Consider the following 26,614-nt stretch of genomic DNA (forward strand, 5'->3'; position numbering starts at 1 on the left):
TGCGAGGCAGCGGGGGGGGGGGGCGGGAGGAGGTCGGTGGTGCTTGAGGCAGGGGGGCCGTGCTCTCGGATGGCTGAGTCGGCGCGTTGCCGCAAAGCGTGTGTGCCGCGCTGCGTCGCAGGACTCGGTGAGGCCTGTGGCCGGCCAGAGGGCGTGTGTGTGTGTGTGTGTGGAGTGGCGTTGACGTCATGGCTGGTGGCAGAGACACGGGCGCGCTGACGAATAAGAAAAAAAAAACGGCATTCGCCCCGTTCAGCGCGTCGCTTCACTTTCTCCCTGTCTCTCTCATTTTCCGCTTCTTCTCTCTTGTTCGCTGTGCTGCTGTGGTGTGCTCCACACACACATCTTCCTCCCTTCCACGATGGACCGAGAAAGAGCAGCCGTGTTTCCTCGTTTTTGGTCACTCTTCTTCGTCAGCGTTCGCAACGACATGTCAGCTGCGCAGAATACGCGTCGCTGTCAGTGGTCTCTTGTCGGTTCGTGTGTGTGTGTGTGTTGGTGACGGTTTGCTTCTGCAGCTCGCGAGCCGTCTCTTTCTGTGCATGTGTGTCACACACATAAGGTAGAGCGGAGCACGACAACCTACACGCCTTAGCCGCTACACGGATTTCATCCCCCCCCCCCTCTTTCCCGAATAGCAGCGAGATGGACAAGATAAAGGAAGCGTTTAGCCGAGTGGACAAGTTCTCCCTGGAGAATGCTAACCGGCTGTGCACGGAGGTGGAGCGTATCGAAGAAACACTTCTCAGTGACGCAGGCGATGCCGAACGCAAGAACAAGCTGATCGATGCCTCCCTTCAGCACATGCGGGAGCTCACCGAGGTGCTCGTCTGGATGGACAGCAACCACCACGAGTGGTTTGAGCGGGTGCTGGAGCGCGACGTCATGAACACGTTCGAGCGCCTAGTCACCAATGGTCTAATGCCGTCGTCTGTAAAACTGCAGAGCCTGCAGAGTGTCACGTTCATGCTGCAGAACATGTCGCGGGCGCCGTCGCTCTACTACCTCTGCAGCAACAATCACATCAATCGCATGGTCGCCGTCGAGTTCGACATCCACGATGACGAATTCGTCTCGCTCTACGTGTCCTTCCTGAAGTCTTTAGCCCTGCGGTGTACACCCGACACAGTGCCGCTCTTCTTTGAAGTGCAAGATAGGGCCTTTCCGCTCTGGGATCGGGCTGTACGGCTGCTTTGCTCGGAGGATGTCATGGTGCGCACCGCCGCCAAGCAGATCATCGTCACCATCGCACAGTTACAAGACACGGCGGTGTCTGCCTTCATAGACGCGTCCATCGCTGACGTCTTTCGAAGTGTGCTGCACTTCGTGAATGCGCAGATCGTGCGCCTTGCAGCACATGTGCCGTCCTGGATCACCCTACAAGGGACGGAGAGTTTCTCACGCGCTTCCAGCGACCCCAGCGCGGCGGTTTTTCCCCTATCCTCGGACGCTGCTGCGACACCGCCGTCGCCTGCAGCTCGAGCCCCCCTATTGGTAAACACGCGTGTGCTGGCAATGCAACTGGAGGACGTGGAGGACGAGCTGCTCTATGTAAATGATCTTTGTCGCACACCGGTGTCGAACGCGGGTGCGCAAGCGGCGGCGGTGATGCAGCGAGTTCTCTTTCCACGCTTCCGCGGCGCCATCGAGGATGAGGTGGATTCTGCCGGCGTCGCCTTTGCCCCTTCGGCGGCGAGTGTGACGTGTGCCAAGTACGCGGCGCCTGGTGTTCAACCCAGCGGCTCGTATGCCCCTGCGTGCGTTGTGTTGGCGTTCCTCTTTTATTGGTCACAGGTGAACACCGACGCCTGCGTTGCCGCCGCGTTAGTCGACTTCTTCTTGGAGCCGCTCAACTCATCCCCCGGGACCTCGCGCTTCACCGTGGCGTCCATGGTGTTGGAGTCCACACGCGTGGACCTGCATGAGCCGGTGGTGGCCGTCTGTCGGCACGCGCTTTCGCGGGCAAGACCTCCGCCTACCTCATCGGTTTCGCCTCCGCCACCGTTGCGCTTCCCCAGCTCGCTTGCTCAGTTCTTCTACACCGAAACACCGTACCAGCACACGGGGATGGTGCTGATCGGTGGCCCAGGCTCCACGATTCTGCCCTCAAAGGAGAAGTTCGTTCGGAAAGTGTGGCCATCGCCGCGGACCGACACCCCCAATGCATTCGTGCCCCTCATCCCCCACGTAGTTGCCGCGCTTTATACCCAAGTGAAGTACTTCCAGGCAGCTCGACTCAGCTGCGTGACTGCCTCGCTGTCGTTGCTGCTCGAAGTGATTCCGAGTGCAGCGCCGGGCAAGGCCGACTGGGCAAACGTGTACCTTGAGATGATGAAGCTGGTACAGCGTCTGCTGCTGGACTGCGCGAAGCAGTACGCCTCGGCGATACAGAAGACGGTGCAGGAGCAGAAGGATGCGGACAGTGTCGTGCCGCTCTCTCGCATTTCCTTCCGCGACATCGAATCAGGGGACGAGGAGGCACCGCTGCCGATCCGAGACCCCTACGCGCCGATGTTTCTGAAGCTGAAGGAAGCAGCCATGTGGATGAAGACGGCAGAGCAAGCGCGTTCGCCGCTGCTGGAGACGGCGGTGCAGCACAACAGCAAGAAGGACCTGTACCTTTTTTTCCCCTCCTTTCCTCTTCTGTTGTCGGATGAGTGCAGTCTCGTCCTGAGCGCGTGGCCGCCGCTCCTCCTCAGATCTCACCAGCAGCCGCGTGAGGCGGCACAATGGACGATCGCATACCACGCTCTGCAGGACAGCATCGTGCGCGCCTTTGACTACTCAACTCGCTCGCCGGTGTCGGATGCCGAGTGTGAGCTGAATCTGTATCGCATTTTTCTCTTGATGCGGCGTGCGTTTGCGTGTCACATCCAGGGGAACGGAGTCGACCTGCTGCAAGCAACACTGCGGCAGCTTTCGCCTCAGCACACGCAATCGATGCACTTCAACTTGACTAACGCAACCACGGAGCTTTCCGTTCGGTGCGAGATAACCAGCGAGTGGCACTCGGACAGCCAAGCGCCTCCAATCGCGCCACCGGGAACGCCGGTCTGCATGGTGCTCCCTTCCGCGGCCGCCGGTACGGAGGGGAGGGAGTTACTTTTCTTGGAGATTCCCATCAGCGTTCCGGAGAGAGTGAGCTCGCAAGAGCTGCTAACAGGCGAGTACAAGCGGCGTGTCCTCTGGAGCTTAGATCTGGCCTTTGTGGGTATCGCTATCCACCCGCGATACCCTTTCAAGGTTGTACTGTCCTACCAGCTCCCGGGGAACTTTGCGCAGCTGCACCTCGTCACCACCGGTGCGGCGATGGCGCGGATGATGGTGACGGACGTGGAGAAGGCGGCCAACGAGTGCCGCCAGCGGGGTGCGTCTTTCTGCTTTGGCATAATGAACTACAGGAGCGCCCTTGTCGACGAGTAGGGCAAACAAGAAAGCCCTGCAGATTAGGGCGTGGCAAAGATCGTCTTTCGAGGAGTGCGATGGGTAAGGTGGTCAACATGCGTGCACCCCCTCTCCCTCCATCCTTCTCGATATCCGCTGTTCAGAAGGGCGAGAAAAGCGGCGTTTGTTATTTTGATTTTTGCGAGAAACGTGCAGGAACAAAACATTACCGTTGCTCAGTCCAATGGTGCTCGAAAAAGTTTCGGCATGGACAGAGCCCCCTCACCTCCATCACTATTACCACACCAATCCTCGCGTCGTGCAGTTGTGTGTCGGCGCGCACCGCGCAAGCACGTTATGTGCGTCTGTATCGGATAATATCCCCGACGAGACAGCCGCGGTGAGGCTCACACAGGAGGGCGTGCGCGCCTTCCGCGCAGAACCTTATCCCTTCCTCTCTCTGACACAGGTGTCGGGCCGCTTATTCATTTGTTTCACCGCATCTTCCCTCACTTCTCGCTGTCTCTCTCTCCCTCCATCACGCATAAACATTTTGCCTCTCTACTTGTTTGGGGCGGGGGGACATCTTGCCCACATGTGAGTTCTTCAGTCGCCTTCACTGACGTCAAGCATAACCCTGCACAGACCTTCTCTCCCTTTTTCCAAGGTGTTTTCCTCGTATTTGTTTTTTTTGTTTGCGTTTCACTTCTCCTTGGTCGTGCGTGTGTGTGCGCGCGCTTCTCTTTCAAAGAGAACTCTGTGCGGCGGTGTAGACGTTTGCGTCCACGACGGGCTCTCCGTCGCTTCGGTTTCGCGCCCGAAGCGACCTCCTCCGGTGTCCTCGCAGAATTCTTTGTTTGATAACGACGCCGCGCGCGTGCGCTGGCGGCCGCGCCCTTTCACAGTTCGCGTGGACAGTTGAGAAAAAAAAGAGGAGCACCCACGCAAGCCCACATCGCCCACCCTCACCAAAGTAGAAGAGCAAACCGCGAGAAGCAGCAGCAGAGAAAGCACGCACAGGACACACAGGCACGCACGCAAGCGTGTACGCAGTCGCCCCACGTGCGTGTTCTTTATACTTTTAACGGTTTCCTTTTCGGCCCTCCGTGTCTTTTTGTTTGTGTTCTCCTCACTCCTTCCCCCTCTTGGTCAACGCATCTTCTCTTTTTTGTTTTTGTTCATTGTCGCCTCTGACGCTGACCTCGTCTCGTCATCGCCGTCATCATCATAGACCGCAACTCGCACAAACAAGAAAGGAGGAAAGAGGCAAGGAGAAAGCATCTGGCCTTCCATCCTTTTTTCCTTCCTCCCTCTCACTCATCTCTCTGAAAACGTTGTTAGACACCTATAGATAGACTCTTAGCTGTGCCGCCCTCAACCACAAGCAGGCGCCCGAGTCGACTCCGTCCGTTTTTCGCTTCTTCTTCTTGTGGCATCAACGGCGCGTTGTGCACAAGTCGGCAGTATATATTGCGTCACGCAAGCAATCACGAACACCGTGGTCCTTCCCCCACCCGACATCATTCTTTTTCCAGCGCTTCCTCGTCTGCATGAAGGCCGCCACTGCATTCGTCGTGGGGGACATTGTCCTGCCCCTGCCTCGCACATTCTCTGTTTTCGAGAATCAGCTGGTGCTGCCGGACGGCATCACGGTGCGCCACGGCGATGATTTCAATGTCACCATCATCAGCCACTTCCTCGTCGCCGTGAAGCCCTTAAGCGCCGATGCGGAGATCGTCGTGAACTTCAACTTGTGCTTCTACGACCTGCTAAAGTCGAGCATGTCGCCAGCAATGTCGGCGAGCGAGAGGGAAGGCACACACACGCCAAACGCGAAGTCAGCGCACACCTTCGAGCGCCCCGTTGTACCAGGCTTCCGCTATCTCAAGGAGGAAGCCAAGCAGGAGCTGTACCGCTTCGCCGATGAGCAGGTGCGGCAGCAGGCCATCGACGACGGCTTCCTCCCGCGTGGCAGCGACGAGGGCCAGCTGACGGTGATGCGGGCGAAGGCTGGCGAGCCGGTGGCAGTCAGCACCAAAGAACACGAAGAAGGCGACGTCGTCTTCGAGACGACCGGCGTGCCGCTGCCGTTCCCGATTCGCAGCACTGTCGAGCTCCCGGGAGACTTGCATCTGCGGCTCACAGGCGGCTCCGAGTTCCTGCAGCACTCCTGCCTCCCGAACGTTCGCCTCGAGATCAACGGTGTGCACATCCGCGGCATAGCCCTGCGCGCCATCGAGGCAGACGAAAAGCTGACCTACAACTACCTCACAACGGAGTGGGAAATCAGCAAGGTGTTTCACTGCTCCTGCAACGTGTACTGCTGCTACGGCTTGATCAAGGGATTCCGCTTCCTCGATCGCGAGCAGCAGGAGCACCTGCTGCCGCACTGCAGCCCCGCCGTGTGCGAAAAACACCGCTCGCCGCTGCTCTCAGGAGCTACTTTTGGCGCCTTGAATGGCAGCACAGCGCTGTTCACGACGGCAGAGGGCCGCCTGACCTCACAGCGCGATCTTGCGGCGGGCACAGTGCTGTTCGAGGTCTGTGGCACCCCGCAGCTGCAGCAAAGCGAGCTGGTGCTTGAGCGGCTGCGCCTGTCGCACTCGTGTAATGCGAACACCGTCCTCGTGAATGGCCGCGTCGTCGCGTCTCGCCCGCTCTCCGTCGGCGATGCGGTCACTTGCAACCTGAACCTCCTCTACTACACGCTCTCGCCAGCCCTGCCGTGTGCCTGCGGCTCGGTCAGCTGCACTGGTCACGTCGACGGCTTCAAGGCGCTTCCTGTCAAGACGAAGCAATTGTGGTGGAGCTCGGCACCGAATGCGGTGCGGGCGGCAGCGCTCGAGGACGGTTACGAGATCGTCTCGTCCAGCGCCTTCGCAGACGTGCGGCGCACGTCAACCATTGGCAACGCCACATTCGCAAGTCGCAACATCGCTGCCGGCACGCGTATCTTCCACGTCCACGGGCTGGTGCTCCCCTTCCCCACTGTGTACACCATCTACCTCGGTGAGGGGAAGCACCTGCTCTTTGCAGACGGGGCGCAGTGCCTCGCGCACAGCTGCGACCCGAACACGCGCGTTGTTGTGAATGCCGAAACAGGCAGCTTTGATTGCTTCGCGCTGCGCAATATCGCTGCGGACGAGCTGATCTCTTTCAACTACCTGACGACGGAGTGGGACATGAGTGAGCCATTCACCTGTGCATGCGGCAGCAGCAACTGCCATGGCCGCATCGCCGGCTTCCGTCACGTGAAGCGGGAGGGTCAGCTGAAGCTCTGGAGCACCGCAACCCGAGCTGTGCAGTCCCTATTCGCACAGAGCATTCGGCAGACGGCAAGCACCCTGGCCACGCTCAACAGCACGCTTGTGGCCCCGGCCGACATGAGCGGCGCTCTCTCGCTCTCTCAGGACCTACCGTCGGGCACGCTGCTCTTCGAGGCGGCGGCGGGCTTCGCCGTGGAAGGCGATCACGTATGCTTCGGCGACATCTTTCTCGCCCACTCCTGCAACGCCTCGGCCGTTCTCTTGGAGGGTCGTGTTTTGTTGAGCGATGCTTGCACGGCCGGAACCGTTGTCACCCTGAACGTGAACCAGCTGTGCTACAAGCTGGCAAAGCCCTTCACATGCCACTGTAACGGGGCCGACTGCACACACGTCGTCGGAGGCTTCGCCGCGCTGTCAGAGAAGGAAAAGGAGCGCATTCTGCTGTGCACGGCGCCAGATGTGCGCGCAGAGGCGACTGCTGCCGGCTTCAGGACTCCCTGCACGTGCCCCTTGGTGACAGTGAAGGCGAACGGGGCGATGGGGCAGGCCACCTTCGCGGCACGCAGCATTCCTAAAGGCACCCGCTTCTTCAAGGTGAACGGGCTTGTGTTGCCCTTTCCGACTGTGTACACCATCCAGCTGGAGCGGGGCCGCCACCTGCAGTTTGCCGGCGGTGCACAATGCCTTGCGCACAGCTGTACACCAAACGTGCGCATCATGGTCGATGCAGAGAGCCGCTCGCTTGACTGCCTCGCCCTCCGCGACATTGAGGAGGGGGAGTTGGTCGCCTTCAACTACTTGACGACGGAGTGGGACCTGAGTAGCCCGTTCTCGTGCGTGTGTGGTGCTGACGGTGCCTGCTTCGGGCGCATTCACGGCCTGAAGTATCTCTCCGGGGAGCAGCGGCAGCGACTGTGGTGGATGCTGACCCCAGCAATGCGCCAGCTGGCAGATCAGTCATTCAACTGGAGGGCGCTCTCCGGGGCGCAGCTGCGCACCGACCAAGACGGACGTGTGCGCGCCGCAAAGGAGCTGAAGGAGGGGCTCATCATTTTGGAGGCTTTGCAGGTGCAACTGCGAGTCGGCTGCGCGCTTGTGGGTGGCGTGCAGCTGAGGCACAGCTGCGTGCCGACGGCCGCGATAGTGGAAAGGCGTGTGATCGTGATCGGGACTGTCTGTGCCCAGACGGAGATCACGCTGGATCTGAACTGTCTGGCCTTCACCCTGGCGGAGCCGTTCACGTGCACGTGCGCCGCCGACGCGGCCCCGCACACGGTGAAGGGCTTTGCCGCTCTGTCCGCGGCGGCGCAGGCGACACGGCTGATTCTCACCGAGCCATCAGTGCGTGCGGCAGCTCTGCGTGATGGCTACCAAGTCCCGTGCAGCTGTCCGCTTGTGGAGGTGCACGCGAACGGCGAACTGGGCCAAGCGACGTTTGCTGCCGTCGACATCGCAGCAGGCATCTGTTTCTTCCAAGTGAAGGGGCTGTGCATCCCGTATCCGACCCTGGACACCATCATGTTGGACGAGGGTCGCCATCTGCTCTTTGCGGATGGGGCGCAGTGTCTCGCGCACAGCTGCGACCCCAACGTGCGCGTTCGTGTCGACGCAATGAACAACATGCTCGAGTGCCAGGCGCTGCGGCCGATCAAGGCTGGCGAGCTCATCGCCTTCAACTATAACGCGACGGAGTGGGACATGAGCACGCCGTTTCGCTGCCTGTGCGGTTCGCCGCAGTGCTTGTACGAGATTCGCGGCTTCAAGCACCTCTCCCAGGCTCAGCGCGCGTTGCTCCAGCGCCAGGCGACACCGGCCATCAAGGCTCTGGCCTCTGCTTACGCGGACGTGCAGCTGCCCGCGACGCTGCTGCGTGCGGCGCCGGATGGCCGCCTCAAGTCTGCGCGTGCGGTGGCCAAAGGCGACATCCTGCTGGAGGTAATGTACCTGGATGTGCAGCCGAATCAGATATGTGTCGGGCGTCACTACGTGGTGCCGCACGACACCGACCGGTACAACTGTGTACTGGTCGAGGGGCGCCTCATCGCCAGCCGCCCCGTGGCTTCCGACGAGCAGCTCTCGGTGAACATGAACTTCTTCGTGTACGACATGACGGCGATCTTCCCGCACACCTTCGACGACGCCTGCAAGGGGTTCAAGTTCATGGACGAGTCAGTCAAGCAGGAGTGCCTCTACCTCTGCGAGCCGCCGGTGCGTGCTCACGCAATGTGGGACGGCTGGATTGTGAAGAGTTCGCAGGACGCTCTCGTGGTGCGGCCCAACGGCGACATGGGCCAGACCGCCTACGCGCGCAAAGACATCCCAGCTGGGACAAGGCTATTCCACTGCACCGGACTTGTGATACCCTTTCCCACCATGTACACCATCTGTGTTGGCGTTCATCGGCACCTGCTCTTCGGCGACGCTGCAGAGTGTATCGCCCACCATTGCGATCCGAATGTCGAGGTGCGCGTCGGCGAGTCTGGCGAGGGCACCTTTGACTTTGTGACGATCCGTGACATCGCGAGGGATGAGATGATCGCCTTCAACTACACGACAACGGAATGGGACATGAACACGCCATTTGTGTGCCTCTGCGGCTCACCCAAGTGTGCCGGGACGATTCAGGGCTTCAAGCACCTCCAGGAAGCTGAGCAGCAGCGGCTGTGGCCAATCACGTCAAAGGTGGTGAAGGATCAGTGGAAGCTGTACACCGCGTCCGCCTAGACCAGACACACGCACACGCATGCGAAAACGAAAAAAAGAATGTTGCCGGCAGTGTGTATAATTGACGTAAACGGAAAGCGGATGGCTCGAAAGGTGGCGAGGCAGTGCCTCAGATAGCGATGCGCGCCTGAGTGCAAGCACGCCCAGAGAGAGAGATGGAGCACGAACGACGTCCCTCGCTGTGCTGCACGTGTGTGAGGTCCCTCTCCCGTCCTTCTACTTTCTCCTGTCCTACTTTTGCTTGCCTTTTTACTTCCCCTAATATATATATATATATATGCATACACGTATGTGTGTGTGTGTGTGTGACAGCGTGCGTGTGTTTACACAGATGTTGCGTTCGCGACCATCGCGCATCTTTTCCTTATTTTTTTTTTGTTCTCTTTCGTGTTTCATCTCTTTTCTTCCTTTCCCACGCTCGCAACGTTTTTAGTGTCCGGCACGCATCTGTGGCGGCCGGTGGCTCTCCTGATATTTGGTTCTGGCTTCCTCTTCCCTTTTTTCCTTGCCGCATGGTACGTGGAAGCGTAGGAATGCGCCGTAGCAGCACAACAGGACAGAGAAGATGCAGCCATACTGAGTGGTGCTGTAGTGAAACGTTTTGCGTCTGCAATACGCGAGTGTCATTTCTTTTTTTTTTTTCACTTGGTTCGTGAAACAGAGACAGAGAGTCCCCCCTTTCGCCTCTTCCAGCTGCCTTTACCCTTCAACCATCTACTGGAACGTAACTCGGCCTCCACCACCCCCTCACGGCTCGTGTGTGTGTGTGTGTGTCGTTAACATCAACTGCGGCACCTTAAAGTCACCTTGCCTTCGCAAGACTCGCCCCTTCCCGGGTTGCTCGTCGGCAGCTGGCTACCCTGTGCAGCGTACTAAAGGACTAGCATACACCCGAAGATGTGTACGCTCCCTCCTCTTCTTCCTTTATTCATGCCGCTGCTTTTTTTTTCGCGCCGCGCTCAGAGAAAGCTAAGTAACCGAGTGGCCCCCTGCAGTCTGCTCTTATCCGCAGAAACCGGAGAAGGGAGTGGGCGCTACACAAACGCATACGCTTACCAACAACTTTCAACCATATATATATACATACTCATAGATGCATGCAAGAACGTGCGCCTCTGCCTCATTTACATGAGCATGCCCAACGGCAATTGCACCGGCGGATTGCATCTTTTATCGCTGTCGTGAGCATTCACGTACTCACATATTGATGTGCCTCCGTCGGCACCATGTCGAGGGCAGTCAAGCCAGTGAAGCGAGTGACCTTTGGCCCGGTGACATACTTCTCGGCCCCTCTCATCGAAGCCTCACAAGGCTCAGACTCACATGAAAGCAGCCGTCTCGTAGATGCGCTGGCGCTGCGCCAGCGCGTGTCGAGGCCAGCGACAGTGGCGATCGTCGCTTCTGGGGCAGCGCCGCCCCTACAGAATGAAGTGGACGGGCTCCTCAGGGCCGGAGAGCTGGAGGAATACGCGGCGCAGCCAACGCTGTTCCTCGGCGCAGCCGTGGACAAACCTCATGCAGCACTGTCGTCTGTCCAACAGGCCGCTAATGTCGCCACTGAAGACAACTGGGAGGGAGGCGACACGGAGGACCGGACGCCGGTGTCACATCCGCGCGCGACTCCCGCCACCTCATCGGTGACTCGACAGGAGTCGTCCGACAACGAAGCGTACGACACACCGGTGGAGAGCAGGCCTGCCACACGGCGCCATCTGATGCGTGCGGCAAGGCTAGACGGTGCGGGGACCCGTGAACCGCCACCGTCGATTTCGGAAAAGTCGCCTACGCTTTCGCAGCTGGTGTCCGCAGTGGACGACGTCCTTGGCGGCTCCCAGCGCACCCCACGCAGTCCTTTGGCTGCTTCCTCCTCTGCCTTTGCTCCTCGAGGCAGCTGCTATTCAACGGAGGCCGCAGCGGAACGATCAAGCACGACGAACTCTTTTCCGCCGACGCCAATGAGTCTGGCAAAGGTGCAAAAGACCGACGCATATGACACGAGAGAAGCCGGTGGATGCGCCGACCCACTGATCGCGGCAAGGTGCATGCTCCACCACCGGGAAGGAGACGAGAGCATCACCGCAAGCGGGTCGGCCGTGGCGCTGATTGTGCCCCATAACGCAAGTGACAAGGTGCACCCATCCTTCTGCGTCTTCTGCGGCATTGGTGCGAACTGCGGGAATGCTCACGAGACACTTCCACTCTGCTTCTCTGACGACATCGCGTATCACACGGCGTGTGCCCTCTGGTGTCCAGAGGTCTTCTACGACATCGAACTCGGCACACTGAAAGGCATTGCAGACGCGGCGCACCGAGCTCGCCTTATCAAGTGCGCGTGGTGCCGCCAACCAGGAGCGGGGGTCGGCTGCGCCTGGCCAACGTGTCAGCTGAGCTTTCACGTCCCTTGCGCGGTAAAAGCGCGGGCGTCGATTAATGTGCAGACATTTGTGCTCTACTGTCCAGCCCATAGATCAGCCACCGTCAGCAGAACTGCGGCAGATCAGCTTGGGCCCCCAGGCGGCGAGGCGGCTCTGAAGAGGACGAAGGTTGAAGAGCGCCCTGGCGCCTCTCGCTTCTTCTGAGGAGCAGGCGCGACGAGCATACGAGTTGTCTTTGGAGCCAGCACCGACGCCTTTCTCCTCCGCTACGATGTGCAAACCGGCAAGAATGCGGTACAACGCCGCTTTCAGAGGTAGACGCCGTTCGTCTTTTTCACGCCTGCCCTACCTGGGAGGACTGCCACAATCCCAAGCCAGTTTTGAAAGCAAACAGCACCACTGCTGCGGAATCGCGAGAAAGGCGTCAATGAAAGCGAGAGGCCCTCTATTGACGCTCACGAAGAGTCTCCAACGACTTTCCTCCTTCTGCTGTCGTGTTTTCTTTTTCTTTCGTGTCTGTGCACCTTGCCACATCGGGGTACACGTCTGCCTGCACGCACCTCTCCCACAATGCACGGGTGTCTTCTCTCCGTGTCTTTCATCAGCATGAAATGTGCTTGCATCTGCGCCTCGTATTTGATCAGCCGTCTCTCTATTTCTCATCTGCTCCTTTTGTTTCTCTTGCTCCTTCGTCGGCCATCGATTTCAGAACGCCCTTTTGCCCTTTCTTCTTATCCCTTGTGCGGACGTGAGCGTATCCAGCGCAGCAGCAGCCACGACCGTCGTGTAAGATACGCCACCTCACTTGAAAGCCTTGCGTAAAGATGCTATGCGCATCTGACCTCAACGGTGTCGTGAGCAGCGCCGTCGGCGACGGCGTTCTCATGGTGCTGTTGCTGGATGCCTCCGGCAATGCCATTGCGACCGCTTTTGCCGGCTCCGCTGCGCAGAAGGATATGATGTACGCGCCAGTGGTCGCAGCCACGGCGAACATGTGGCGCGCATACGCTCGCAGCGACCTTGCAGTGAACAAGTTCAACCTGGAGCTGGAGACCGAATCGCTCGAGCAGATGATGGTGATCTTCCCGGACAAGAAGATCTGCGCCATGTCTGTGGCGGACACGGCAGTTGTGTCGCTCGTGTCGGTGGACAACTCTGTAACCGAGGGCTTTCTCAAGCTCAAGACGGCTGCGCTCCAGCGTAAGCTAGACCGGCTTCTGCGGCCTGTTATGACCGTGTAGAAACGGAAAAAAGAGGTAGCTGCGGCAGACACCCAGCAAGCAAGCTGCCGTGTCTGCGTGCACTCCTTTTGTCTTGGCTGAGTATCTCTGTCATGCTGATGAGGAGACACGTCAAGGACCTCTGAACCCTGCTTCTTCGTCTTCTCTTCTGCATTATACATACCTTTCCTTGGGCGGTGGATGCATGGGTGCGCATGTGCGTTCGATGTCCGTTGTGGCATTGTCTGCCTCGTGACGGCGTCCGTCGCCTCTTTTCTCTTTCTCGACCTTCTACCGTGTGTGTGTATGTGCTAAAGTGTGAGTAACTCGTGACAACGCTGTGCCTCTTCGGAGCTTTCCCCCGAGCACGCCTCTCGCTTCACGCTGTCCGATGCAGTCTGCCCTCTCCTCCTCCCTCTAGCGCCGGCACTCCGTCTCCCTGTGCCCCTTGGCGTAAGTCTCTCCTCTGCATAACCCCCTTCCACCGCTCCCCTTCCCCTGTTTCTGATTTCGTTCTCGTCGCGCTCAGTGGGCAACCGGCGGTGTGGGCAGCCTCGTAGGCCAAGATTGTACGGAGAATGATCCGCTGTTACCGCGCGCCGCGGCTGTTCGGGTCACCGAAGGCGCGGCTGCCGCCTTTGTCAAGTTTGCCTTGCATTGGACAAACCCCAGTCATGACCTGTCGGCACTACCATAGCGGCCCTGCCACTTCACCAGTGAGCTCTGTCGCCGGTGTTCTGGCGCCGCCTCAAGGCGCTCCCCAGACGTACCTGGACTTCATGGAACGCCTGTGGAACAGCAAGTGGTTCGGCACGGTGGATGGAAGCGCGGCCGCGGTCGCGAAGGCACACATCGCCTCCGCTGACCCTTCTCTGTTTACGCAGATGTTTCTCTCATGTCAGCAGGCACTAGGCATGGAGGCGGGCACGCTCCTCCTTCTCGCTGGCGCCCTCACACGCCTGTGCACCCTCTTCTTCTCGCTCTACGGGGAGCGAGCAGGGGAGCGGATGCGGCTGGCTCTGCCGGAGCTGAAGAAACCTCAAGAGGATTTCAATCGCGTCTACTTCAATGACTTGGCCTCCGCCATGGAAGTGCAGATTGCGGCGAGCGTGCTCAAGAGCCACCGCCGCGCGGTGTTTGGCAAGTATCACACCTCGAACCTCAAGTGCATTGCGTCTGTTGGCATGGCGCCGGTGATCATGACGGGACTCTATCAAGTCTCCGCGCTGTGCGAGAATGCCTCCCTCGACGTAGGAACCTCCTCGTACCTGTGGTGCACTGCCCTGACGCTACCTGACCCGTTTGCCGTCCTTCCCACTCTCACGTGTGTCATCACGCTGCTCAACTTCGAGCTCTCCTTGTCGAAAGAGATCAAGACAGGCTGGATGCGAAACGTGATTTGGGGCGCGCGGCTGGGGTGCCTGTGCGTTATTCCCGTTCTGTCGTCATTCCGCTCTGGGGTGTGTCTCTACCTAGTTGGCATGAATGCGGTGGGCCTGCTGCAACCGCTGCTCTTGCGCTCTGCCGTCATTCGGCGCTGGCTCGGCTTCCCCTCAGCAGAGGAGATAGCCGCCGTAACGCCTCGCCGAAGCGCAACGGTACCTCAGACAGCGGTCAGCGGTCGCGCTGCAACACTACGAGAGCGTATCGTGGCGGCTGTGGCGCCGGCAGAGAAGCCGGCGGCTGCCGGCGTGACTGTGAAGGCCAGTGATGCAGCGGCTGATGTATTGAAGACGAGTATGACCGCTCAGTTTCCCTATCTGAGCCATCTACTGAACCCGCAAGTCGACGAGTATCAAGACCTTTTCGCTAAGGCCCCTACTAAGCAGTCAAAGCCAGACTTCAGTGGTCGTGGCCGCGGCGCATCGTCTTCTAACCGCTTGCAGGGGCAGCAGTGCACCGCTTTTGCGTACTCCGGCGCTGCACCTGCCCATGGCAGCCGCTATGCACGAGGTGCGAACCCGCTCATGCAAGAAACGCCCCTGCATCGTCAGGCACCGTCATCTAGCCACGCATCGCCACTCGAAAGCGGCGGAGCTGGAGACAGTAGCGGTGATGCTGCGCCTGCTAGGGAGATGTCTAGTGCCGCATCAATCGCTGCTGCAAAACGCCCACCGAAGCCGAAAGGGTCGGTGTTCGCGTCGAGTGGGTGGAAGAGTACACAGCTGTCATTCTCGGAGGCGGACTTTATTCCGACCTACTCAAGTGGAACTCCCTCACACCCTTCATCGCCATCGTCGCAGCCGCACAAGTGAATCGGCGTCCCTAAAAACTTTGACGCGGTGGTGATGTGGTTGGTCTCTCCCTCTCTCTCTGTGATCGTGTCTCCGATGAGGAGAGGGAGGGCATGCCTCCGCGTATAACACAACGGAAAAACAATAATGATTCGTGCAAGAGCGGCAGATGTCAGCATTTAGCTTGCTGGCAGTGTGGAGGGACGTCGACTATATAGCCATCTGCATCGAGACCGCTTCGTTTTTCTCCCCCTCCCCCTGTAGTCCCCAGTTCGTGTAAAGAACCCTCTCTGTGAGGGATCAGTGCTGTACTGATTGCCGCCTGGAAGCACGAACACCCGACTGTGTGCTGAGCGGCAAACCGCGCCGCCCGCTGGCAAGCACGGGCCCCGCAAACCTTCACATGCGACGCCACGCACGCCTATGTAGACAGACCTCATGTTTCACGCTCTATCACCCCTGATCTTTGTTTTTTTTTCTGGGGGGTGGGGAGGGGGCGTATCTTAATGTCGGCCCTCCTTCGCCACCCGCCCCTCCACTCTCTCAGCGCCCTTCTGCCCATCTCCTTCTCGGCTCCCATCGTGTGCTTTCTTGTCCCAGTCGCTCGCTGCTGTTCCACCGCTGCTTAGGCACCGACACCGGAGGGGTGGCGGATAAAAAGGCACGTAGCACTGTTTATGTTTCCGTGCTCACACGAAGCTCTTGAGTGTTGCAAGACGCACCCTCCCACAGTCGCAGCGCTGCACAGCAATGGAGCTATTCCGCATCACGGCTCCGTTGCGCTTTTACAAAAGCAATCGCGGCATCCGTCTCTCGAACCCGTCTCGTCGGTGGCTGTACAACCGCCTTTTCCTCGGTGGCATCGGCGCGTTTGGTTGTTACCTCACGCTGCGCTATCAACTCGCTGCGTGGGAAGCGTCTAGGAATCCGGAAGATGGAAACTGCCTGTGCTCCAGCGACATGGTCGACTTCCTGCGCTACATGCCCTTCAACCTCTTCTCTAACGTCGTCGGCCGGCTTGTAGAAAACGAATCCGTACCGGCGTGGGTGCACAACTGGTTTGCGCAGGCTGTGGTTTACTGGTACGCACTTGACATGTCGGAGTCGTTGCAGAAGACCAACTTCGAGACCTTTCAGCAGTTTTACGTCCGCGACTGGACGCCAAAGGCACGCCCAGTAGATGCGGCGGCCTCTGTTGTCGCCCCGTGTGACGGCCAAGTGTTGGCAGTGAACACGAATGTGGAGAGCACCTCGCTTGTGCAAGTGAAAGGACTTACCTACGGCATGCGCTCCCTCTTGCAGGAAACTCCTCCGCCGCTGGGCACGGACACGCACCGCCGAGTGGCCGTGGTGCTTCACATGCGCAACAAGGACTTTCATCATGTCATCGCACCACTATCATTTGCGTGCGAGAAGAGCATCTACGTGCCCGGCTCCCTGCTACCGACGACCGCGGCCGGCTATCATTGGATCCCTGCCGTTCTCACCCTCAACGAGCGCCTCGTACTACAAGGGAGGTCTAGCGACAAGGCACGGCTCCCGGTTTACATGGCCCTAGTTGGCAGCACTCTCACCGGACGCATCACGCTCTACATGGACAAGCGCGTTCGCACAAACTACCTCGACCCGCCAGCCTACGCCGTGCACTCGCCGTACGCGTCGAAGCCAGTTGTGGCGCGCGGTGAGCGACTGGCGACGTTCAACTGGGGATCATCTGTCGTCTTGGTAATGGATGTACCTAAGAGCTGCAAGCCGCTCAAGCGCGCAGGTGATGTAGTGAAGGCTGGCGAGGCCCTCTTCCAATTCTAATGGCTGTGCTCCCCTTACGGTTCGTCTTTTGTCACAGTTTGGGTGTGTGTGTTTAAAGGGTTTACTTCACAGATATTTTTCGGCTCTGAGATCATCTCTCTCCCGGTGGCGCGAAACGGACGTTTTGCGTAGTCATTGACCATCTGCTTCGGTGGCGAGCGTACCATGCATCGCCGTCGTCTTGAGTGCACGCTGCCATCGTAAAAGCCAGCGCAATTTTCGCGCTGAAAGCCGCCGTGCGGGTTCTTGTATGGGTGTGCTGTTCGTGCGAAGTCGCCTCCACACACGCACACACCCTCCCCCAGTCCATTCCTCTGTGTCGTCGGGTTTCTTCGCCTTTCTGATGGATTTTTTTTTTTGGAGGGGAAGGGGGAGGGGCAGAAAACGATGCGGGATGGGGAGGCGACCTTGTAGGAACACCACAAGCAGCACGTGTTGCTCTGACGGTCTGTCTTTCGTGGGGATCGGCTTGCTTGAGCACTGGCATCTGTCCGTTGTGTATATATATATATGTATGTGTGTGTGTGTGTGTAGGTGTGTGTCTCTCTCTGGATAAGGCACAATGCGCGTGCGCCAGTGCAGTTTATGTGCTGTTGCTATTGTCGTTCCTACACCACCACTTGTGCGCTTCTGCTATTCTCCCTCTCTTCCTCCCCGACGCTGTAGCGCTACACGAAACGCGCGCGTCTTTCACGCATCCCCGCCCACGGACGCTCTGGCCTCGACCTTTCCTCTGCCGCTAGCCCTTCATCCTCTTCTCCTTGCCAGGTTGTGCAGAGTTGAAAGGCGAGGCAACGAAAAAGGTACGCAAAGAGCGCTGCGAGTACAGCGGGGCGAAAAGCGTTTCCTTGCATCCATCCGGTGCGATGCGCAGCACCCGCTCGCTGCCTAGATACCCACACGCACACACACGCACATGCCATGTCACTCGCAGCTATTGACGATCATCAGAAAGGCGATGTCGTCCATCTGCAGTATCTCCTGCGCAAGCGGGAGTACCACTTGGCCGAGCTAATCAACGAGGTCGTTTTTGCGGAGCAGGAGCGTTACAAGGCGGTGCAGGAGGCACACGGCCTGCGCGAGCTTGCCACTGGCCTCGAGGACGTCATCAACAAGCTGCTGGAGTACCACATAGCTCTTCACAGAGAGGTGCTTCTCCCAGTGTTGAAAGATTCCGCCGGTAGCAGCGGCGACGCACGCAGCGTCGGGGCGTCCCCGGAAGAGAACTCCACAGCTGTAGGGTCTTCGAAAGACCTCCTCGAGGACCTTCTTGGCAAACCGCGTCTTCCCAGCGAAACGAAGAGGCTGCTTCAGACGGCTCTGCGACAGAAACAGAGAGGCGAGCGACTGTCGGGCGGTGGTATAGGGCTGCACGGTAACTCTTCCCTTTGGCGGCCGCATGCCGACGCAGAGGCGCCAGTGCATCCAGCCACGCATCGTGCCATTGCTCTCAGTGCCTCTCTTCTGCAAAACCAAGAGAGACTGGCGCAACTGTTGCACAGCATTCAGACCCAAGCAAAGAATCTGCTCCATCACTGGGATGGCTTAGGCGGCACGGAGGCACTAGACGGATGTCCGTCAATCAGCCAGCCCACTGTGCGACAGCAGGGGCCAACAAGCAACGTCGCGCCTTTCCGACTGGAGAACCTACACCAGCACAGCAACCGTGCGCGGGCAATCGAAGAGGCACTGCGAAGCGTTGAGAGGGAGCGGGATACTTTACAAATGCAGCTGCGCGAGCGCGATGCGGCTGCTGCCGCTGCTGCGGCGGCGAGCGCACCAACGCCGGTTGTGCAGCCAGACGACTCGTGGATGGAGGAGAGGGCACAGCTCCAGAAGGAGCTTGCCTACGCACAGGAACGCGTTCTGCAAGAGCAGGCGCGGAATCAGAGGCTGAAAAGGCAAGTCTCCCAACTGGAGAAAGTAGCGTCTGCGTCGCCGAATGCGCCATCTGCGGCGGGCCCATCCACCTGCACCCATTGCGAGAAGACGCGCGCAGATATGAAGAAACAACTGTCGGACTACCATGCCGCCAAGGCAGCGTGGAAGGCGGAGGAGCAGCGCCTGAAGGAAGATATTGCGTCCCTTCGACTTCAAGCGAAAGAGTCCGTCAAAGACGCTTCACTGCCGTCGGCGTCTCCGCCTGTCGGCGCATTGGCAGGCTCACCTCAACGTGACCCATCGTGGCCCGCCAGTGAACGCAAGATTGGCCAGCTCGAGGCCAAAGTTGCCGCCATGAAAGCAGACCTTCAGATCATGGAGATGCGCTTGGCAATCGTGCAGGATGAGCGGGACGCTGAACGGCGCCGCATCCTCGACGCACACGAGCGAGAGCGGCAGCGCCTGCGCGACGAGCGAGACGAGTGCCAGAGAATCATAGACAAAATGTCCCGCGAGCTGCAGAGCCTCTCTCGTATGAGCTACAGCGCGCCGCCGGCCATCACAAGCACCGCCGGCTAACTGAACGCAAGTCGGAAAACAAGTGCAAGGCGCATCTGAGTTGAGCCTCGGACGTGTATGCCGATCATCGAAAGGCAATGGCCGCATTCTATCCCTTCTGTTCCTTGCTGTTGTTTTTTTTTTTTTCGCTTGTTTGTTAGCATCATCTTATTTTTGATTGCTGTTTGGCTACTTGCACCACTTGTACCGGTACGGGTGATGTACGTCTGTGCTCCTGCGGCCAGCTGTCGCACAAACGCTCTCGCTCGCTCGCGTTTTTTCTCCCATGTATTCGCTCGTCCTTTCCCCATTTTTTTTGTTTCTTCTTTTTTTTTTGCGGATCTGCTCATGCGCGCATGTTCCGCTGTGTTGGCGAGAGAAGAGATTGATGGCGCAAAACGAAAACGAAGACATAAGGGCCCGTTGGCATAGGAGGGACGCTAAAGGAAAGAGTCCTATGATGGTCGTGTTGAGCCTCGATTGCTGTATGGTCCCACTGGCACTGGGCACGAGCAGCACCGTCGGATATGTTTCACGCTGCTTGTCCAACCCATCCGTGCATTACGTGAGAGACATTGAGCCGGTCGCTCATGTACGCACGCAACTTCTCCGTCTCCGCCCACCGTTTGCGTTTCTTCACTCCACGTTCCTATTTCTCTCTTCACCTTCATCATTTCGCCTTTTTGTATTATTCTCATACTTCTTCACGATTCCGTTGCACCCTCGTCCTCCGGCACCCGCGCATGCACACGAGCCCACGGCATCGTACATGGGGAGGAAAAGAAACGAGAAACACGCAAGCGCCACTCAGCGGCGCAGAGAGGAGTGTGGAGTCCGACTGCGAGACAGACAGGGAAACGCGGTGCCAGCTCATCTCACGGATTAACCAGTCGTGCGTGTCTGTCGATCTGTGAGAGCGTGTGAATTTCTTCTTCCGTGCGTCGCTCCTATCGTCCGTCGCGATTGCCCTGTGCACTTTTTCTCTTGCGGTCTTTTTCGGATTTTTTTTCACTCGCTCTCATGTTCAGGTGCAATGTCTAGCGTGACACCAACGATCCCTTTCAAGGCGTGGCTGAAGCTGCACGCCAAGGCGATTTGTCAAGCGCTGCCGCTTTCTCTTCTTATCGTGGTAGAGGCACGTGATCTCTACTACCGCGCCACCTGGGACGTCACCCCGGTGCCGCCGAGCAAGTTCGAGGTCGGGGATGTTATTGCGGTGTGCAACCGGTGGTACACACTACCCACCTGGAGCCACGTTGTGTACAGCTGGCTCTCTAAGGTGCTGCTCAAGTCGTGCTGGGACGATGTTGGCGTCATTTCATCGGTGAGAAATGGCACGCCACACATCCTCTACGTAGACTTCCACGGCGTGCATGAGCAGCCGTTGGACGCGTTTCTGGAAGCGCGCTGCCCTCGCGGTGCGGCGGTTCGGAAGCTGCACCGGGACGAAGGCGTACCATCGCCTAGCCCTGCTATCGCAGATCTCTTCCGCAAGGAGGTGGAGATGATCTCCGTGGAGCCGTGGTTCCTTTTCTCGGCAAGCATGCGTGGGGGCAACGAGCACAAGTACTACGAGTTCTGTGTCCGCATGCACGAGCAGCGGTGCAAGATACGCTCCATGCTGCAGCGGCGACAGTCGCGGCGGGCGATTGAGGCACAGCAAACTTCCTTGCAGGAGATGGAGGTGATGCGGCAGCATCTCGCCAAGTTCGTGGAACCGGTGACACACTTTCACCTCTACAACGGCTCTCTCGTGGCGTCCTTGTTCGCCACGTACGGACTGCTTGACCGTGATATGCCCTCACCGTCGCGATACGTTCCACAGGACTTTGCCCACACAATCCCCTTCCTCGGCGCCACCACGCTCGATGAGCCCATTGTCTTCTTTAGGAACTGAGCAGTGAAAGGCGGTGACTGCGCTTAACCGCTGCCGATGAGGTTGCGCAGGTGTGTCAGATTGTCCGACGATGTCTTCATGGGACGTGTGCCGAGTTGGAAGCGTAGCCCTGATCCGTCTCCACACCATCCTCGACAAGAAACGCGAAGTGTAGCTGACGCAAATAGTTCAGGGAAGGAGTCCGTCACTAGTTTGGTGCAGGCTGTCATGATGCTCGAACTACGCGAGTCGGAGCAGGTGCCCAGTTGCGGCGCTTAGCTTATCATGCAAAGATGCCGGCTTGCGTTGCCATCATGTCTCCTCCGCTGACTTGCGCAAGTGAATCGTCTCTCTTTTGTTGTCTTGGTATTCTTTTCTTTGTGTGTGTGTTTCCACCTCTACAACGGCCACACACACACACACACACACACACACACACCACTTCCCTCCTCTCACAAGGACGCTGCGTGGCACCTGTCACGGCGCGCCCCATACTGCTGTAGTTTGCATGTGGACCGTGTTGGTGCAAGAGAACAGGCAAACGGAAACACAAGCACCGAGCGATTCTTCGCCCTCTACCTGTCCTGGGCAGACAGGCACTATCGGCGGCAAAGGGCGCTTGTAGCAACTGGGTTTCTTTCGACAGCACGCGCCCGCAGCGCTACCACAAGCAAACTGGTGCAATGTTGGCCACGCCGTCTTTGCCGCCGCTCTCATCGTCCGGCAACCAGCAAGGCGCCTGGGCACGGCGCATCCTCAAATCGGATGTCTACCCCTCTTCACTAGAGGCCATCCGCGCACGGGTTGAGGCCCTGCGCGGTCGATGGCGAGATGGCGGGGCGGCACATATCGTCCCAATTACGCGGGTCGTGTGCACCCCGCTTTATCTGCGTTTGGAGGTGGATGAATCGCTGGCCCTAGAGCTGCTGGGGCCGCCGTGGGAGTACGAACGGCATAGCGCGCCGATGGGCGAACGTGACGCCGCTCTCTGTGTTTTGTCGGTTGCTCAGCTCCTGTCACGACTGCACGCAGTAGGCGTGGTGCATGGACACCTGCAGGGAGGCGTAGTGTGGCACCACACAGGTGATGCGCTACGTATCGTTGTTACAGAGTGCGAACTGCCCATCACCGCCCTTGTTCCCTATGGAGGGGTAGGGAGTGAGGCGCGGCAGTGCGCCGCACCGGAGATTCTGCGAGGAGACCCCTACGCTGGCGCGGCTGATGTTTGGGGACTGGGTGTCCTCCTCGTCCAACTGCTCCTGGGGTCGTCGAAGCCGGTGTGCACGGCTGACCTCGAAAACTCTGATCTGTTGTCGCCGTTTATCTCCTCGTTGGGCCCAAGCGCTGCAAGTTTTGTGCTGCCGTGCGTGAAGAGTGACCCTCACGCTCGCCCGCTGCTGCTTCAGGTGCTGCAACATCCATTTCTAGCGTCGGCGCTGCCGGTGCATGGAAACGAAGTCGGAGACGAGCAGAGAAACGATTGCAGCAGCGAGGACAGCAACACCAGTGAAGGCGAGGAACTGGAGGATAGCGACACCGACTCTACTTGAGCACCACGGAGGACCTCTTTCTCGCGTCAGCCGTCGTCTCCTTTTGATTGTGTCTTCTCTACGCTTTCCCCGTGTTGTTACGGCGATGAACTTGTATCAGCTGAGCCCTCACCCCCTTCCCCACATACACGCACGCATACACATAAATACTCAGAGAGACTGTACGGGGCACCATCAGCAAGCCGCTGTGACACCCCTCCGGAGAAAAAGCGTTATCGAAAGGGCGCACGCGTTGCCACCACTTGAGAGAATGCTGTTGGCGCACAGGTGACGCAACCTCCACCTGGTATTGCCGGTGACTGCACTGCCCGGCCGCCTGCAGCGATAAAACGCTACCGGTGCGCAACATCGCTGCCACTTCTCTGTTCTTTCCTCCCCACTTCCCCCAACCCCTTTTTTTTTGCCATTCGACGGCTGGGCGCGCGCGCGCCGCCCAATAAGGCTCCACGATAGCCAGGCGAGATGAAGTTGATGTGATGGAAGTCAGCGCTCCGTCACTGTACTCGCCCTCGCAGACGAAGTGCGACGGAGATACCCTTGTCCCCATCAGCGAGTAAGCTGGCTTGACCCTTTCCGGCATACGCCACAGAGAGCTATGGCACTCCGTAGTCTTTCTGCTACTGTGGCTGTGTGGGTTCCTGTCCACTCGAAAACGTGGTACATCTGCCCAAGTAGTGGTCTGTTGGTTTATTTTTTTAAGCGTCCAGGCGACGGCTTTGCGATAGGACGATCGAGAGACGAGAAGTACGGGTGGTAATCACGATGCATAGTGGCGTCACGAAGCGCTCTCCCTTACACCTTTGCCACACCACTCACATCCGACAACGAAAGGCTCATCGGGTCTGCTTTACCTTTTCCGTTGGGGGCCCTTACCGTGGTATCAGGGCCGCATTATACCCCCACTCTTTGTGGGGGACTGCAAGCAGTCTGCAGCCTGCCCTCGGGTACGGCTGGCGGGCTCTTGACGTCAGCGTACACGTCGGTATCGGCGCTGTGCGAAAGAGACACACGGCCACGATGACGCTTGGGCGAGCTCGCCACAAGCCGTGCCCGCGATGCAACGAATGCACGCATCCACCAGCAGCGTGCTTTTTTTCTGTCGTTGCTGCATTGCAGCGGTGTTGAGCGTACTCCTGGGCCTAGCGTATGCTGTATGCAGTGGCATTGCGGTGGGCTGAACGACACCCAACAGCGCTGGCAGGCGCAGTTGCTTCACGGACACCTTTTTGTGGGGGTTTCAGTGCACCATTTCAACATAAACACGTCAACAGGTATGTGCGCATCCACATCCACAGCTCGCCTACCTCTGCTGCACCGCGGCAGTGTCTTTTCTACCTCCAACCTCGTCCGCGAGACACATATCAAACGGCTCGAGCTCTCGTTACCCTTTTTCTTTTAGTTTGCCGAATCGTCACCTCTCCCACTCCGTTGATTCATAGCCTTTGTTGTCCCATTCTCCGGGCTTCGTGTTTGCCACGAGCTTGGCACACAATCACCATACGCATATGGGTTCAGAGAGGCGGCAACGAGTTAACAGAGGAACCAAAAAAAGGGGGGCGAATATGTGCGTGCAACTCACTCGGTGTAGGATCTGTGTTGCGGCCGTGGCAAAAAAAAAAAAAAATATGCGAGCGAGTGAGTGTGTCGGTGTTTAGTGTTAGGTATGCAACGCCCACTGCATTTTTGCCTCTCACTATGCGCCTTCCCTCATTGTACTGTGCGACGGTGGCGTCTCGTCACGGTGTTGTCCTCACTTTTCAAACAACATCAAACATGTTTTCTGCTCGCTCGCATCCGACGCTGCCGCATGCCCTGCGATTGCTGTGTCTCACTCTCTTTCCGCCTCTTTCTGGGCAACGCAATGAAACCCGCACATCGTCGGCCACTCTGCCACCACAACGTTACCTGCTGCAATATGCGTGTAACATGACGGTCCTTGACAAGCAAGCACCCACACGTGCGGCCCCGAGGTACTGTGGTCTCCTTCACTCCTGCTGCTCCCACCCCAATCGCATTGTGCGCTTTGGTCGCCACCTCGCACAGGTAACCGCGAAGCAACCCTCTCCTCTGGCGGTCGTGCGTGTTTGTGCGTCTCTTCTGTTGCGCACTGTGCAGATAGACCTCAGCGCAGACAAATATATATATATATATATATATATCAGGGCACATTGGCAGCCGTTGTGGTAGCCTGTCCTCTCTATTTATCCACCCTCCCCCCCCTCCCCTCGAGAGCAGGCACACGCAGCACCATGGCAGAGGGTGGCATTGGCGGCAGCGACGAGAGCTTCATCTCGTTCGCTTTTGCGGTGACGTCGGTCATTCTCATTGTGCTCTACATACCATGGATGATCGGGAAGGCACGCCGGTTAGTGCTCTACTATCAGTCGACAAAGAAGGAGCAGGCGAGCATGGTAAACCCATTGACGGAGCTGTGGGACTCCGCAACGTACATTCCGCGTGTGCTGCACACCGTCGCCCAGGACCCATTGACGATCGTTGCCGGTGCTAAGGTGTGCACTGCAGAGAAAGTCTTTTTTCTCCGTTGCGTGATGCCGAAGTTTCTTAAGTTTGTCATCCGCCCTCGCATACTGTTGCCGATAGTTTGGTTTGTACTCTTTTCCTCCGCCATGTACGCCTCCCTCACATTCGATCCGCACGCCATTCTTGGACTGCCATCCTCGGCCTCCACCGCTGAGATTCGGAAGACGTACCGTGCCCTCTCCAAGCGGTACCACCCCGATCACAACAAGACGGAAGGCGCCCGTGAGCTGTACGTTCAGGTGCGTCGCGCCTACAAGGCGCTCGTGGACCGTGAAGCATTTGAGGAGGAGGAGAGACAGACGGTTCAGGAGTTCTCTGTTGGTGTGGCGCTCCCGCGTTTTCTGACTTCTCGCGAGCATGACGGGCTCGTGCTGTTTGGCCTCCTTGGACTTCTCATCGGTCTGCCCATCTACATCTGGTACACCTTCACAAACGACAAGAAAGTTCCGCGGCTGCTCTGGCACATCCGCTTCGACAAGGAGCGCGTCGAGCACTTCCTGCAGCACTTCGGCATCCCTATCGATCCCAAGTACGTTGCGCGGCGCAACTCACGCCGCGCCATTCTGCAGACCCTCGTCGCACTCAACATCGTGCCACCGAACGTGCGCGAGGACATTGTGAATGCGTTTCCTCCGCTCCCCGATTTCGTGCAGCGGTGCATCGAGGCCGAGAAGAACGCGGCGTTGTTCCGCAACTTGGGTCTCGATGCCAAGGCGGTCGGCACTCTGCAGTCGTACATGGCTGTGAACGGCGTCAAAATCGTGGACGAGTACGAGGCGGCGAACCCGCTGAATAGCGAGGAGCCCAAGGCGGACGACTTTCATCGTATTCCACTTTCAGCGTATCGTGCCACCCGCTATCTCTTCCAGCAGCACACGGTTCAAGTAGACCGTGCGCTGGAGGAGCTTCAGGTGGCGATGGGCGGCAACGTGCCAAGTGCCAAGAAACTGTTGAATCTGCATGATGAGCTCTACGATCTGCTCGACATGGTGTACCTGCGCTCCGAGAAGCCCAACAAGCAACTCGTCATGAAGCTTATCACGGTGCCCCAACGGGTGTCGGACATTATCGACGCCATAGAGCCCGAGTTGCAGCTTGTCTACCACCGATACTACAAAAACTACATGAACCAGATTCAGCAGCAGCAGCGCGCCGCCCGCGGCGGGGGTGCGCGCCAGCACTAGTACGTTTCTCAT

The 26,614-nt window shown here is 58.4% G+C and overlaps 10 protein-coding genes across 10 annotated transcripts; all 10 read left to right on the forward strand.

Annotated features, from left to right (window-relative positions):
- Positions 1-188: 188 nt before the first annotated feature.
- On the forward strand, positions 189-566 carry LDBPK_354610 (hypothetical protein, conserved; the record flags this gene model as incomplete). The annotated part of the gene is made up of 1 exon (XM_003864990.1): positions 189-566. The coding sequence occupies one exon, from the start codon at positions 189-191 to the stop codon at positions 564-566; it is 378 nt and encodes a 125-aa protein (XP_003865038.1).
- A 4,368-nt stretch (positions 567-4,934) lies between these two features.
- On the forward strand, positions 4,935-9,374 carry LDBPK_354620 (hypothetical protein, conserved; the record flags this gene model as incomplete). The annotated part of the gene is made up of 1 exon (XM_003864991.1): positions 4,935-9,374. The coding sequence occupies one exon, from the start codon at positions 4,935-4,937 to the stop codon at positions 9,372-9,374; it is 4,440 nt and encodes a 1,479-aa protein (XP_003865039.1).
- Positions 9,375-10,600: 1,226 nt separating this feature from the next.
- LDBPK_354630 (hypothetical protein, conserved) lies at positions 10,601-11,953 on the forward strand (the record flags this gene model as incomplete). Its single annotated transcript, XM_003864992.1, has 1 exon — positions 10,601-11,953. The coding sequence occupies one exon, from the start codon at positions 10,601-10,603 to the stop codon at positions 11,951-11,953; it is 1,353 nt and encodes a 450-aa protein (XP_003865040.1).
- Positions 11,954-12,573: 620 nt separating this feature from the next.
- Positions 12,574-12,990, forward strand: LDBPK_354640 (hypothetical protein, conserved; the record flags this gene model as incomplete). The annotated part of the gene is made up of 1 exon (XM_003864993.1): positions 12,574-12,990. The coding sequence occupies one exon, from the start codon at positions 12,574-12,576 to the stop codon at positions 12,988-12,990; it is 417 nt and encodes a 138-aa protein (XP_003865041.1).
- Positions 12,991-13,547: 557 nt separating this feature from the next.
- LDBPK_354650 (hypothetical protein, conserved) lies at positions 13,548-15,224 on the forward strand (the record flags this gene model as incomplete). The annotated part of the gene is made up of 1 exon (XM_003864994.1): positions 13,548-15,224. The coding sequence occupies one exon, from the start codon at positions 13,548-13,550 to the stop codon at positions 15,222-15,224; it is 1,677 nt and encodes a 558-aa protein (XP_003865042.1).
- Positions 15,225-15,953: 729 nt separating this feature from the next.
- Positions 15,954-17,012, forward strand: LDBPK_354660 (phosphatidylserine decarboxylase, putative; the record flags this gene model as incomplete). The annotated part of the gene is made up of 1 exon (XM_003864995.1): positions 15,954-17,012. The coding sequence occupies one exon, from the start codon at positions 15,954-15,956 to the stop codon at positions 17,010-17,012; it is 1,059 nt and encodes a 352-aa protein (XP_003865043.1).
- A 921-nt stretch (positions 17,013-17,933) lies between these two features.
- Positions 17,934-19,472, forward strand: LDBPK_354670 (hypothetical protein, conserved; the record flags this gene model as incomplete). The annotated part of the gene is made up of 1 exon (XM_003864996.1): positions 17,934-19,472. One exon carries the CDS (start codon positions 17,934-17,936, stop codon positions 19,470-19,472), a length of 1,539 nt encoding a protein of 512 aa, XP_003865044.1.
- A 1,012-nt stretch (positions 19,473-20,484) lies between these two features.
- LDBPK_354680 (hypothetical protein, conserved) lies at positions 20,485-21,348 on the forward strand (the record flags this gene model as incomplete). Its single annotated transcript, XM_003864997.1, has 1 exon — positions 20,485-21,348. One exon carries the CDS (start codon positions 20,485-20,487, stop codon positions 21,346-21,348), a length of 864 nt encoding a protein of 287 aa, XP_003865045.1.
- Positions 21,349-22,010: 662 nt separating this feature from the next.
- LDBPK_354690 (protein kinase, putative) lies at positions 22,011-22,877 on the forward strand (the record flags this gene model as incomplete). Its single annotated transcript, XM_003864998.1, has 1 exon — positions 22,011-22,877. The coding sequence occupies one exon, from the start codon at positions 22,011-22,013 to the stop codon at positions 22,875-22,877; it is 867 nt and encodes a 288-aa protein (XP_003865046.1).
- Positions 22,878-25,126: 2,249 nt separating this feature from the next.
- Positions 25,127-26,602, forward strand: LDBPK_354700 (hypothetical protein, conserved; the record flags this gene model as incomplete). Its single annotated transcript, XM_003864999.1, has 1 exon — positions 25,127-26,602. One exon carries the CDS (start codon positions 25,127-25,129, stop codon positions 26,600-26,602), a length of 1,476 nt encoding a protein of 491 aa, XP_003865047.1.
- Positions 26,603-26,614: the final 12 nt, after the last annotated feature.

Source organism: Leishmania donovani, chromosome 35 (assembly GCF_000227135.1).
Source record: "Leishmania donovani BPK282A1 complete genome, chromosome 35".
Lineage (NCBI taxonomy): Eukaryota > Euglenozoa > Kinetoplastea > Trypanosomatida > Trypanosomatidae > Leishmania > Leishmania donovani.